The sequence below is a fragment of the Cebus imitator genome, unplaced genomic scaffold (assembly GCF_001604975.1).
Source record: "Cebus imitator isolate Cc_AM_T3 unplaced genomic scaffold, Cebus_imitator-1.0 Scaffold129, whole genome shotgun sequence".
Lineage (NCBI taxonomy): Eukaryota > Metazoa > Chordata > Mammalia > Primates > Cebidae > Cebus > Cebus imitator.
Genome location: NW_016107444.1, coordinates 818,288 through 832,534, shown reverse-complemented (window position 1 = coordinate 832,534; position 14,247 = coordinate 818,288). Strand labels below are relative to the sequence as shown.

Genomic DNA, 14,247 nt, shown 5'->3' with positions numbered 1-14,247 from the left:
AAACATGTAATTGGCCACCTACCTTGGGGGTGCCTGGAGCCATGGCATCCTTCAGAAGGGAATTCTTGCTGCCAAGAAAGAAGAGAACAGGGTGACCATTCTACCTGCTGCACAGGGCATGCAAGGGTAGAGTAGCAAGAAGACCCCAAAGACAGAGAAGGCATAGCCAGCCTAGCCCAGCCCAGCTCAGCCAAGCTCCACCCACTCCTTTCAATCCCAGTGGCCCAGCCTAGCTCAGTCTCTCTCATGGGCCAAGGGCTAGTGCTGGCCCCTGGGAGGGAGACACAGACACTAGGCATGGTCGACTCCCTAGTGGCTTTGAAGAAAGGGGGCTTTACCTGACTCCTGGTATCAGCCCTGAAGATCCTGCCTGTCCTGGAGGCCCCCTTCTGTCCACCCCTTGTCCCCAGCCCACCCTTAGCTCCTGTGGGATTGAGGTGATGGAGCTGACAAGGCTCTTGTCAATTCTCCCTCCAACATGCTGCAAACTGTGTTAGGCCAGGAATGATTTCCCCCTGATTCGTCAGCCCCAGGCCCTCCGGCATCGGGCGCGGCAGGCGGGCGGGAGCTGGGCCCTGAAATATGGTAGGTAGCTCAGAGCAGGCGGGGGCTGGGGTGGGAGGTGATGGATGGGCTGTGGGGGAGGCGAGGACTGTGTTTAATAACAAAATTGGTATGCAAGGCCACATCCTGCGCTAAGCATGAGTGATCCAGAGCCACAAAGTATTACAAATCCCCGCTAAACAGATGCTGACAATGGAACAAGATGTATCAAATCAGATCCACTTCAGAAACATTAATATCCCTGTTCCTGTCCCTCCCTGCCTGCCACCCCCACTGCGCTCACCACATCTGTGCTTGCACATTCATGCGCGTGCACTCACACACACACACACACACACACGCTCACAGAAGTGCTGGCTGATGAATGCACGGAGGCAGACGAAGCCCATTCACACAGGGTCCCCGCACAGACACACATATGAGGTATCATGTACAGCACACCCACAGATATATCCAGAAAGCACAAGAACATACAGACATACATCCAAGGCAGAATGCATGGGGCACATAGGGACTTACCGAGTGTAGACATAAGGAACACCCACAGATGAGCTCAGGTACCCACAGGGCCAGACACAGACATACTGGACATGCCCGCAAACGCACAGGAAGATTCAGATGCAGCGGTGACTCTCAATGGGGGACAGGGGAGAAGCAGAAGGGATGTTCCCTGCCCAGGGGACATCTGGCAATGTCTGGAGACATTTTTGGTTGTCAAAACTTGAGCGGAGGGAGGGGAGGTTGCTACTGGCATGTAGTAGGTAGAGGATGTTAAACAGGACAGCCTCTCACAGCAAAGAATTATCTGACCCCAAATGTCAACTGTGCCGAGGTTGAGAAAACCGGGTATAAAGATGCACACACATAGACCTGTAGAATTCCTATAATTCTGCCAACAGGCACACAGATACAAGTGGTCACACCTGTAGACTCAGACACATACAGATGCACAGGGCCACAGAGGCATATTCCCAGATACATGTCCATAAAGACAGATTCACGGCCGGGCACAGTGGTTCATGCCTGTAATTCCAGCACTTTGGGAGGCCAAGGTGGGTGGATCAGCTGAGGTCAGGAGTTCGAGACCAGCCTGGCCAACACGGTGAAACCCTGTCTCTACTAAAATTACAAAAATGAGCTGGGCATGGTGGCAGGCTCCTATAATCCCAGCTACTCAGGAGGCTGAGGCAGGAGAATTGCTTGAATCCTGGAGGCGGAGGTTGCAGTGAGCCGAGACTGTGCCATTGCACTCCAGCCTGGGCAACAAGACCAAGATTTTGTCTCAGAAAAAAGATTCACAACAGCCACACAGAGTGGATGCGAGCTGCTCATGTGCACAAGTCAAACACATGCATAGAGATGGACACCTGTGTGTACCAACACACACCCAGACACACAGGTACCCACAAATGTCAGCCCCAGGCGCACACACACAACATACGTACATCACAGTGTGGAGGCCACCAGGCCCAGAGTGAGGCCAAGGTCTGAGTGTAAAAACAGAGCTGTCAGCCAGTCTAATCACACAGTGGGGGCATCACAGACTAGGAAGGCCAGCTAGAACAGGTTCTGTTCAATTATGTTTTGCTCATAAATGGTTCATGCCAGCCCTGATATAGGCACTGGGGATTCAAGGAGGACACACAGCTGCTTTTGAGAAGCAACTAGTTTTTGAGTTTATGATTTTTATCATTCCTTCACTCCTTCATTCACTCAGTAAACAAATACTGCCATCACCATTTCTGGTACGGAAATGAGGCACAACACCATGCTTGCTCTGCCCTGGCCTAGAACATGAGTATTATCTCCAGTTGGGTCAGGTGGCAGCAGAAAAGGAAGGAATGAATAATGATTGGGCACCCGCTGTATGTGACAGGTGCAGGCTTTAATACGTGTTATCTCACCGAAACGTCACAAAATCTCTACAAAGTTGAACCAGGTCAAATATCATCTCTGTGTTGACACAGTCCGAGGAGTGCTTGGGATTTGAGTTGGTGTCTGGCCAGTTCCACAGTGCTGGCTTTTAACTGCCCATGCTGCCTCCCTAAAGATACTCAGGGCTTAGGATAGAGGGCAGATTACAGATTTCTTTGGTTGCCGTGTGACTTTGGGGAGGGAACTGCTGACTCTGGGCTTCTGTTTGCTCTGCTAGTGAACAGAAACAGGGACATTCAGGGTCAGAACGTCCAGCCTGTCACTTTGTGATCCACTCCTCTGGATCTTTTCCTGGCAACACTCTTCACTGTCCCTTGCATTAGATTGGTACTACCTGAGGCTCCTTGCCTCTCTCTGAGCAAGGGACCCTCTCCCTGTCTTCCTGGCAACAACCTGATTACCTCCCAGTGTGCTTGGCCCCCCAGAGCCTGAGGAGTCTGCTAAAGGGCCTGCCACCTAGAAGAGAGGTCTGAGGCCTGCAGCTGTAGGTAGGCTGGCTCCCGCCCAGCCCATCAGCTCTGCCTTCGTCCCTCCCTGTTTCCACAGCCCGCCCCCAACGATTTCCTCCCTTGCTCAGTCACTCGCTGCCTAGTGATCCATGGGTTTTAAATTATAACTGGGACCCAGGAAACGCGTTCCTAAGTACAATATTCATGGGCTGGGCTGACACTTTTAATTAAGGTGATTTACACTGAATTATCCTTGGAAATAAAGAAATGGTGCGCTGCCCAGGAATAAACCATCATCACCAGCCGCCTTTGTAAGTTACACTTCGTTTTAATCTATTTGGGGAATTGTTTATCTAGTTCATTACCCAACCAAACACCGAGGCCGGCCTTAAATAAGGCTTAAGTGGGGGTGGGGGCACTACCATCTCCACACCCCGCCTCTCCTTTAGAGTCACCCAGCCTCCCTCTGGCTTCTTCCAGCCCTTTTAAAGTGCTGGCCAGAGAGCTGTCTTCCCAGCCCAGAGGCCTGATCTCGAGTGGCTCCAGAAGCCTTCCAGAGAATATCTCTTTCTAAGTTCAGGCCCCATCAAGCCAAGCCCCACTTTTAGCTTTGTGCAATCTCTCCATGCCTGAGGCTCCTTCATCTCTCTGGGTGGAAACTCCTGCCTGAGGGCCACTGGGAAGTCTGGGGGCCAACCCCTTCCTCCACACCCTGCCCATCAACCTCTAGCCCCCATCTATCTATGTCCCTGTCCATCTCTCCATACATCCAGTGCCTCCCCCATCACCATCCCAGCGTCCCCTCCTTCCCGCAGACACTTGCCTCTCTGCTACCATCACTCTTCCAGTCATCCAAATTAGAAAGCTTCCTTCCAATAAGCACCCCAGCTAAGTCCTGTGGCTTCTTCCCCCACCTGGTCTCTTGTCATTCCCTCTTCTGCATCCCTACTGCCACTGTCACTGTCCTGGGTCAGCCTCACCAACTTTCCTCTGGATCCCGCCCAACCTCGTCCCTAGCCTCCCTGCTTCTACACTCAACCCACACTCCACGCTGGCCTGGAAACCATGCCCCTCCTGCTTGTCTCTCTCTGACCAAGCTTCACCCTGGCTCATGAATGTTCGGCTTACTCTCCACCCCACTGAGGACGCCCTCCAGCACTGAAGGCCCTCTACAATCTGTCCTCCATCTAACTTTGCCCTCCTTGTTCTACCTGGCCAAGTCCTGGGGTCTACTGGAGCCCCTGTGCAGGACTGAGAAGGGGAAAGATAAAGGCTGGGGTGAGGCAGAGAGTGCTGGCACAGCCTCTGATCTCAAATGGAAAAATGCTTTGAAAAGTGTAAGGACTTTGCTAACGGGAAGTGCTGACTGCTCTTCCTGTAAGTGTCTGTACACCCATGTACCTGTGGGAATGACATTCATGGGACATAGCTTCTTTCAGGGTGTGTGTGTGTGGGCACATTTGTGTGTTGGAATGGGGGTGTGTGCACACCTGTGTGTCCTGTATATGTTTGTGCCTGTGTCTGAAACACAGCCAGTCCTGGAGCTGGAAGGTCCCTACTTCTCTGAGCCTGTGAGTGTGTCTGAAATAGCAGCCTGCTCCTAGGGAGGCCTGCTCTGTGCTGTTGGGCAAAGGGAGGCAGGAGGCAGAACACTGGGCCAGTCTGAAGAGCCCCTTAGGCAGGAGTCAAGTGGTGGGGGGACCTGTCCAGGTTGATGGAGGGCACCAGGTGGCAGCATCCACAGACACAGGAGCTGGCTAGGCTGAGGAAGGCCAGGGAGGGCAAAGGAGGCAACAGAGGCAAAGGCAGTATAGGAGAGAAAAGGGGACAGTTAGAGGAGAGAAGAGGAAGGAGCCAGCAGGGGGAAGAAGGGTGCAGCAGAGAGGAGAGGGGAGGGGAGGGAAAGAGGGAGAGCTGGGGAGAAAGCCTCCAACCCCAGTGTTGGTGGATGGAGCTGCCCTCATTTGGGCTCTACCAGGACCCTGGAAGTGAGGCACACACACCCTCCTGCAGGCCTCAGTTTCTCCATCTGTGAAATGGCTGGTCTCAGGCCCCTCTGCTCGGGGAGCTGATGGTGGGGGGTGGAGAAGGGGTTTCAGGAGCCCCAGTGTGTCGTCTTTTCCCAACCTCCTCTGCAGTCCCGGCTTCCGGAGAGCGGGCAGGGGCGGGGCAAGGGCAGCCAAGGCTGGGGCCCTCCCCGCGCTCCCTACTGCGCGGCCATCAGCCCGGAGGGAGCTGACACGCTCCTTGGGAATTTATCACGCACCCAATTACAGTGTTAATTGGCAAGTTCCTGAAATCAATTAATTCGCAAATTTTTTCCAATTAAAAATCCAGATAAATCACGAGGGGGGCGGCGGGCCGGTCCAGCCTGCAGTCCGGTGGGCGCAGCGGCCACAGGGAGGGAGGGCGAGAGAAGCGAGGGGAGGGGGCGCGGGCGCGGCTGCCCTTGAACGCCTTTGCCGGCCGGTCCTACTGTCAGCGCGCCGGGCGCGGCGGGGCCGAGACAGATAAAACCATCGACCCGTCGCCGCCAGCGCTTCGGCTTTATCGATCCGACGGGAATTTCACTTGCTGTGCAGATCCCGCTGTCCGGCTGTCAGACACCCGGTTGGAGGGGGGCGCGTGCCGGGGGCGCAGGGCGTGCACGTTCGGAGAGGGTATGGGCGTAGGGTGCTGGGTCAGGCCGCGACGTGAGGTCTACAGATGCGGGGACGCAAGACAGAGCCGCGAGAGGCATGGAGCTCGGGGCGGGGATGCTCTGGGAGGATGTGGGGGATGAGGGGTTGTGCAGGGTCGTGGGTGGGGGTGTGGAACAAGGAAGGCTGTTGGCAGAAGTGCATGACCTGGGCACTGCAGGTGTGGGGCACCTGGGACTGCACTGTAGAGTGGCCCTCACGGAGGAGGCAGAAAGAGAGCTGGGGGCCCCCATTCTCCAGGCTCTTAGGGGCGCACTGCTTTTACAAGGCTGGGCAGGCCCCTCTATCCTCTGCCTCTATTCTCTGACCCTGTTAGAAGTCCTCCTCTGGGAGCAAATTACACAGGACCCCTCCTGGACAGCCAAAATACGGAACTCAATTGCAGAAGGATTTTTTTTTCCACTTTCTGCCACTGGCAGGCCAATCCCAGGTGTGTGGGGGGATGGTGGGGATGGGGAGTGATTAAAAGCATGGGTACTGGAGTCAGATTACTTTAGGTTTGAATCTTATCTTCATCACTTACTAGCTGTGCAACCTTAGAGATGTCACTTAACTCCTCTGCACCTCAGTTTCTTCCTCTGTAAAATGGGAGCAATTATTATTACCTACTTCAGAGGGTTGTTGTGAAGATTAAATAAATTAATGCAATGTAAAGTATTTGGTACAGAGTGAGTGTTCAACAAGCATTATTATTATTACCACTAGTATAATCTTCTATGCCTATGGATTCTTGGCATAGAAGATGGATCGCTTCAATGGGTAGAGCTTATAGAGCTTAATTCTTCTCCCTTGAGTGCAAGCTGGACTTGATGACTTGCTCCTAGTGAACAGAACAGAATAGAGTGGAAGCAACAGTGTGTGACTTCCCAAAGTAGATCATAGGAAGCACTGTGGCTTCCTCCCTAGTCCTCTCTTGGATTGCATGCTCTGTGGGAAGTCAGCTGCCATGTCATAGGGAAATTCAAGCTGTCCTATAGAGAGACCCACATGTAGGGGAATTGAGGCCCCCTGCTAATAGCCACATGAGTGAGCATCTTGGAAACAGATCCTGCAGTCTCAGTCAGATCTTCAGATGACTGTTTCCTTGGTTGTTATCTTGACTGCAGCTTATTGAGAGACTCCAGCCAGTAGCCACAACCACCCACAACCATCCAGCTAAGCTGTTCCCAAATTTATGACCACAGAAATGGAGATTATAAATGTGTGTTGTTTAACTGCTACGTTTGAGGATAATTTGTAATACAGAGATACATGACTAAATATTTCTTCCTTCAAAATTCAGCTCAGGCCTCACCTTCCTGAGGAAGCCTTCTGTGCTCTGTGCTGGGTTTGGTGCCTCCTTGACACCCTGCCGCTCCAGTTCTTCCTGCATAGCAGTCTCTGTCCCTCCGGGTTTCTACTGCCCAACCCTCCTTACCCTCATGCTATGAACTTCCAAGGGTAGGGATCATTCTGATTCACTGTGGGATCCTCTGCACTCTGCATGGAGATTCAGTGAGAAGGTAGAAGGAAGGAGGATCAGTCAAGTCTGATGACTTGAACTGAATAAAGGGTGGGGCTGGGAGGAGCAGGGCAAGCTGTCCCTCGGTAGCAGATTGTATTTTCCAAAGATGGTTGCAACCATATCTTCCATTCTACACACAATTCTACAATTTGACCTTGCCAGTTCTCCCATCAAAAGGGAGGTGTATGTCCCCTCCCCTTGAATTCTGGGTGGTCTAATACTGCCTCAATCGATAGAATACAGTGGAAGTGAGATTCAGTGTCTTTGAGGCTGGGTTATAAAAGGTGATCCAGCTTCTATCTCATTGGCTAAAACATTTGCTTTTAGACCCCAAAGCTGCCATGCAAGAAGTCCAACCACCCTGAGATGGGCAGGCTATAAGGAAGCCCAGGCCTCATGGAGAAGCCCTGTGTAGGTGCTTTGATTCCAGCCTCAGCTGAGGTCCCAGCTGGCAGCCAGCATCAACCCCCAGCCTTGTGAGGGAAGCAGCCTTCACATGACCCAGCTCCCAGCCAACAAGTCTTCCCAGCTAAAGCTCCAGACATCACGGAGCAGACATCAGCCATCTCCTGTGTGCCCTGTCTGAATTCCTGACCCCACAGATTCCAGGAGCACAATGAAACGGTTGCTTTAAACTGCTAAGATTTTAGGTAATTTGCCACACCTCTCCTCTACTCTTTTTGATAACCTGGTTCCTCCAGCAGGCCTTTGAGGAGGCTCAGCCCAGTCCTCCAGGCAGGGGAAAGGGAGGGAGGCTGGGGGTGAGGTGGGTGGGACAGTGGGGAACACACCTGAGCACATTCTCAAGACTGTCATCTTTCAGACACTGAGATTCATAGAGAAGGTAGCCCACTGCCCTGGAAGAAGGACCTGGCTGTACTTGTGAGGGGCCTGCCGGGGGACCTGCTTCTTTTTTTCTGCTCTGAGGCTCAACATGGCAGTGCTGGACCTGTGGCAGTGATTCATCCCCTGTCTAGCTCCTCTGTGTTTTCCTTTGAGGCTGGGGCCTGAGGGGTCACTCTCCTCCCGTCTCCAAAAATAGAGCAAGAAGAGGAAGGCAGCTCCATTCAGTGGAAGGATCTGAGGATTGAAACGGAGTTGTGGAGAAGGGTGGCAGAGTCCTGTCTTCTCCTGAAGGACTGGGGTATGGGATCTGGTGGCCAGAACCCTGAGTGGACTCCTCCAGCAGGCAGGCTCCCCAGCAGGTGGCTTACCTCGAGGGCAGTTGGGCCAGCTGCTCCAGTTCCTGCTCCATATGCTCCTGCAGCTCACTGGGCCTCAGCAGGACCTGGCAGATGGGGCAAATCGGGGCCTGGCTGTCGAACAGTGCCGCTGCTTTCTTCTTACCTGGTCAGGGGAGAAGAACAGACAGACGCATAAGCTGGGCTGGTCCAGGAGCCAGACCCAGCATCCCAGTCCTCAAACCCAAGCCTGCTGCTGCTCCCTAGGGCTTCTTGGCCTAGAAGGCCAAGAAGAGGAGGGGCCTGAGGGTTTCAGAGCCCAGGAGCACCCCTCCTCCTTGCAGCTCCAGAGACTGTGGCCTTGAATGGTACCTCCTCAGCCAGCTACCCCTGTCAGAAATTTATTAGGACGTACCTGTCCCGCCACGGGACGTCTATTATTTTCTTTTAAAAATTAATTAATTAATTAGAGACAGAGTCTTGCTCTGTTGCCCAGGCTGGAGTGCAGTGGCATGATCTTGGCTCATTGCAACCTCTGCCTCCTGGGTTCAAGTGATTCTCCTGCCTCAGTCTTCTGAGTAGCTGGGATTACAGGCATGCACCACCATGCTGGACTAATTTCTGTATTTTTTGTAGAGATGGGGTCTCTTCACGTTGGCCAGCCTGGTCTCAAACTCCTGGCCTCAAGCCATCTGCCTGCCTTGGTCTCCCAAAGTGCTGGGATTGAGGCATGAGCCACTGTGCCTGGCCCTATTTATTTATTTTACAGAGATGGGGGTGTCACTATGTTGACCAGGCTGTTCTTGAACCCTGGCCTCAAGTGATCCTTTCATCTTGGCCTCCCAAAGTGCTAGGATTACAGGCATGAGCCACTGCGCCTGGCCAGCTGGGATGTTTAAACCCCCTCCCTTGTCACTCATGGGGACACGCAATGCTCTGTAGCCTCTGCTTATAGGTGTGGGGTTGAGGAACTCTATTAGTCTAGAAACATCCTTGTGTATTCATGGATGCTTTGACTGCACAAAGGACTTTAGCTTGAGCCCAGATCTTCCTTCCTTCTTCTTCTTTCCACTGGTGCTTGGAGGGGGTCAAAATCAGCTTTTGAGAGGTAAAGGCCATGCCAGTGATGAGCAAGATGGCTGCCTCAGTAGAGCTGCCAGACTCCACACAGGATGCCCAGTTCATTTCAGATAATGAATTTTTTTAGTGTAAGTATGTCCCAAGTATTACATGGGACAACTTATGCTAAAAGCTACTTACCATTTTTCTAGAATTCAAATTTACCTAGATGTCTAGTTATTTTTATATGCGAACTCTAGCAACCTTGTACTTGAGGAAGCCTCAGGTTCAGGCTGAACACAGAACCCACCTCCCTTTGACAAAAGACTGAGGATGATTACGGCTCCCCTGGATGCCCAGATAGAGTCATCTGAGGGCTCAAAGGAAGGAGCAATTCATTCTAGGTGTGTGTTTTGAGGACTGGAAAAAAGAGAGGGCTTAACCAAAGAAGTGAAATTTAAGCTGTACCTTGGAAGTATACCAGGCAAATGAATGAGTTAATGAATAAGTTGTGAGTTCCTTGTGGGATAGACCATTTCTTATCTATCTTTATGTGTATAGACAATTTATAGCAGGCCTGGCATAGCCTAGATGCTCCATGATGAAGCAAGAGGGAGGAAAAGAGAAACAGGGAGAAGAAAGGTGGGCCTGAAGAGCAGACTGTCCTGGAAGCCAGATAACCTTCGCAGGCTGGGACAGCAGCTCCCTCCATCCAGGAGGCTCCAGTCTGTGTGGCAAGGTCTCTGAGGAGGGGAGGAAGTCCTACTGATCGGTGGCTGTGCCTCAGATGCTCAGGGAACAGCTGAGCAGATGTGGCCCTGGTCTGGAGGTGGGAGATGAGGAGTCCAGTCTCTGTTCTGCCCCCACCTTCAGTTAGCCGGAGAATCTCAGAGGTGAACAAGACCCTAGACATTCTCCAGGCCATTATCTTTATTTTACAGCTAGGGAAATTGAGGCTCAGAACAGGACACAGTCCTTTTACTTGGCTTTTGATCTCATGACTTCATTTACTTATTCACTCAGCAAACATTTAACAATTATTCTGTCAGGTATTATTCTAGGGAAACTAGAGCTCAGAGATAAGTATGATGTATCCTTGGCTTCGAGGAGAACACAGATTAGTAGGAAAGTCAAAAAGAGAGCCAGTGACTGCAGTCAATGCTGGTAACTATGAGGAGGACACAAAAGATTCGTGGGAGGGTGGAAAGGGGCCAGCAAGGTTGGCAGGATCTGTGGGCGAGGTGACACTCAGTGGGAGGCAGGAGGAGCAAGGGAGTTGACAAGGTTGTTGGAACGGATAATTGAGGCAGGGGCTGGGATGTGAAGGGGGCAATGTTAAGACAGGAGAATGGAGAAAGAGGGGGATCCCAGACATGGGGTCTGAGCTGAGCTGGAAGTATCAGTGGTTCAGCCCGTTAGCCTGGGACACCAAGTCTGGCTCTTAGGGCTTTCTGGAGCCCAGATTTCTCACTCCAAGCCTGGGGACCAGGCGTCAGCATTCCTACCTACCTGTACTCAGTTCCTCTGCTTTGCTGCCACAGGGATATTCTACTTTTCTCAGCTTGGCCTCAGTTTCCCTATCAGGACAATAGGCCCTCTTCCTGGCTCACAGCTTCAGGAACAGCACTGGCAGGGATCAGTGGAGGGACCCTGCAGCCTCTGCCCTCCATCCCACCCCCCATTTTCTCAGGGGTTAGAGTGGCAGGTGTCAGCATGGCCATGGGCCCCCTGCGTCCCCTCCCCCGCTGTGTTCTCTATAATTTTATATTGAGACCTGTGGTCATGACGTGGGTTTTACTGCACTAACGACATGGCCTGCCCAGGTTTAATGACAAAATCCATACTCTGGCCCTGGGCCTGCTCCTCGTTTGCATAATTCCCAGAATACAGCTCCCTGAAGCTTTTGACCTGGGCCATTACAGTGGCCATAAAACGGGCCATAAAACCGCTGGGGATGGCCAAGAGGAGGGGGCTGTGGTCCTGCTGGGGTGGAAATGAAGCCCTCAACCCCATACTCCTCCTAGGCTTGGGAGGAAGCATCCTCTGGCTCTTCCTTTCCATAGCTCCCAGAATTTGGAAGTCCATTTCAGGCTGGCGAGACCCCTGGAATCATTTGTCCAGCTGCCCATCGGATGCAGGAATCCCTTCTCCAGTACTGCTGGCAGCACCACAGGTGGGCACACTGAGCCCACCAGAGGCAGGCTGTCAGCAGGCGTCCTCCCAGGTGTTCCTCTCTCCAGCCCGTGACACCCCCCAGCCCCGAAAGCCAGCCAAGCCCTTTTGCCACAGGTGGGAGGAGGCCTCGCTTTCTCAGGAGGCCAGGAGCCGGGCTGAGCAGCACAGTGGGGAGATGTGGGAAGCACAAGGGGATGGGGATGGGGACAGGGACGGGATGGACTGTCAGTGCTAAAGATGATGAATGGGGGAGGTGAGGCGGGATGCCTGGTGTTATCTGCAGAGGATGGCGGGTGCGGGCGCTTGCCGTTCCTGCTAATCCCTGGGCGCTGCCTCAGCCCTTGCACTGATAACGAGGAAATGGGACTGACAACAATTTTTAGCTGAGAGATTCTTCACCAAAATGCCAGGCGGCCGGAGGTCTGACAGCGCCTGATTGAGTGTGTGAGTGTGTGGGGGGAACGCCCGCAGCCCCTCCCCTCCCATGCAAAGATGGATCGCTCATTCCGCCTCCCGTCCACATTCATTACCGCACCTCCCTCCCCACCACCCCAGCTGCGGAGTGCCTGCCACCTCCACTTCTCTGCCTGCTGCAGGTATCCCCCCAAGCAGGAGGAGGGCAGGGAGGGGAGGGGCCCTGACCCTATCCTCAGCCTTACACAGGGCAACTCCAGCTCCAAGAGCAGAGAGGCAACTCTGTAGGGGCAGGGGCCGGTAGGCAGGGCAATCAGGTCCTGGCCTGGAGGCTCTCTAGTTGTATGACCTCCAGAGGGTCCTTTTTCCTTGCTGAGCCACTATAATACCTTTACTACTGAACAACAGTGAGGCTCCAACAGGGAGTGACTGATGGTAAGCTGCGAAGGACAGGCCTGTTGAGGAGGAGAGGAGAGGTCATGCCAAGGCAGCTCTCTTCCTAGCTTGGGCCAGGCTCCGACCAGTCCAGCCCTCTTGCCTGGAACAAGGCCTCAGGTACCTAGGGTCCTAGATCAGCCCTCTGCTGCCCCCCTCTGTTGGGAATTGTTGACCATTGGGAACAGGCAACTCAAGGGCCGGCACAGCCCGCTCCTTCCCGGCCATCTTCCACAGCAAAGCCTGCTGCAGAACTGGACATATAGAGGCTGGGGGTCTTGTTCAAAGGGAAAGCCCTCCCCGTCCTTGGCCACTAACCCTCATCTGGCCTTGCAGCTCCCCAGCATGAGACGGCCTCTCTGGCTTGTCCTGTTTGGCTTTGTCCCAGTTCTGTTGCATGAGAGTTCCACTCTCGCCTCTCTGCTTGTCCAAGCAACAAATCTCATCTCTATTACCTTTTCTCTGCAGACCACAGAAGGCATGGCTTGACTGCCTGGTGTCTGATAGGGATGAGGAGGGTTGAAATGAGGGTGAGGTGACTTTAATGACAGATGGCCCTGGAGGCTGGGACTTTTAAGAGTATATATATGGGTGTATGTGTGTGTTCACGTGTACACGTGTGTCCTATCCTTACCCCTGCAACGGAAGGGCTTCCATTTCCTAGTGACCGAGAAAGAGAAACGTCAACAGAATTCAGTAGAACTGCCTCTTGCCTGTTGTGTGACCTTGGCAAATCACTTAATGTCATTGAGCTCATTTCTCCTTGTGTGAAATGGGGATAATGATACGTAACTCCCAGGACTTCTGTGAAGATCCAGTGAAATCAGGGCTGTGTAAAAGGGAGGACACACTAGCAAAGTTTGTTTGTGCCTGGATCTGCCCCATCCTGACACCTGCCCTGCCTTGCCTGTGTCCGGCCTTCGTCCCTTCTATGACCCAGATCTATCACCACTCAGCAGGTGCTCTGGCCCTGGCCACTCTCGCCCCCATGGAGTTCCTTCTTCCTATTCATCATTACCCATATATCTGTTTATTGGTTTATGTCAATGTATCCATCTGTCCCTCCACCTATCATCCATCCATTATCTGTCCATTTTTAATAATAACAACTGTCTATCAAGTATCATTACATAGTTGGCTGTAGGTCAATACTACACATACTTTATCTCATTGAATCCTTACAGCGGTCTTTTGAGGTAGGTGTTACTGTCTCTATCACACTGATGAGGAAAATGGGGTTCATGTGGTGAAAAAGCTACAAAGTTCAGAGCAGGGATTTAAGTCCGGGTCTGTCTGATTCCAGACCTGAACAATACCCAACTACCTACCTACCTAGCCACTCACCTAGTTAACGATTCATAGGACTTCACAGATGTTTACTGGATGCCCACTAGGGGTCGCTATAGTACAGATGCCACACAATAACGACCAAGCCAGGCGCAATCTCTGCCCTCAGGGAACTTAGGACCTAACTATGGATGGAAACACGAAGCAATTATCCCGAGTGGTCTTAGGAAAAGAAAAGTACATGGGGCCAGTGTGGCGGCTCAAACCTGTAATCCCAGCACTTCAAGAGGCCGAGGTGGGAGGACTGCTTAAGGTCAGGAGTTGGAGACCAGCCTGGGCAACATGGTTAGACCCGATCTCTACACAAAAATAAAAAAAATTAGCCAGTTGTGGTGGCGTGTCCCTGTACTCCCAGTTACTTAGGAGGCTAAGGCAGGAGGATCACTTGAGCCCAGGAATTTGGGGCTGAGGCTGCAGTGAGCTATGATCGCACCACTGCAGCATTCCAGCCTGGGCTACGGAGTGAGACCTTGTCTTTTTTTTTT

General features: G+C 52.6%; 1 protein-coding gene across 8 annotated transcripts in view; it reads right to left on the bottom strand.

Moving 5' to 3' along the window:
- RNF220 (ring finger protein 220) overlaps positions 1 to 14,247 on the bottom strand; it is a 254,410-nt gene that overhangs the window by 29,294 nt on the left and 210,869 nt on the right. For all 8 annotated transcript variants that reach the window (XM_017540770.2, XM_017540768.2, XM_017540767.2 and 5 more), the window contains exons 3-4: positions 8,366 to 8,498; positions 23 to 68 (exon numbers count right to left, since the gene is read on the bottom strand). In XM_017540770.2, coding sequence (XP_017396259.1) covers positions 23 to 68; positions 8,366 to 8,498 — 179 coding nt within the window. The remainder of the gene's footprint in view (positions 1 to 22; positions 69 to 8,365; positions 8,499 to 14,247) is intronic.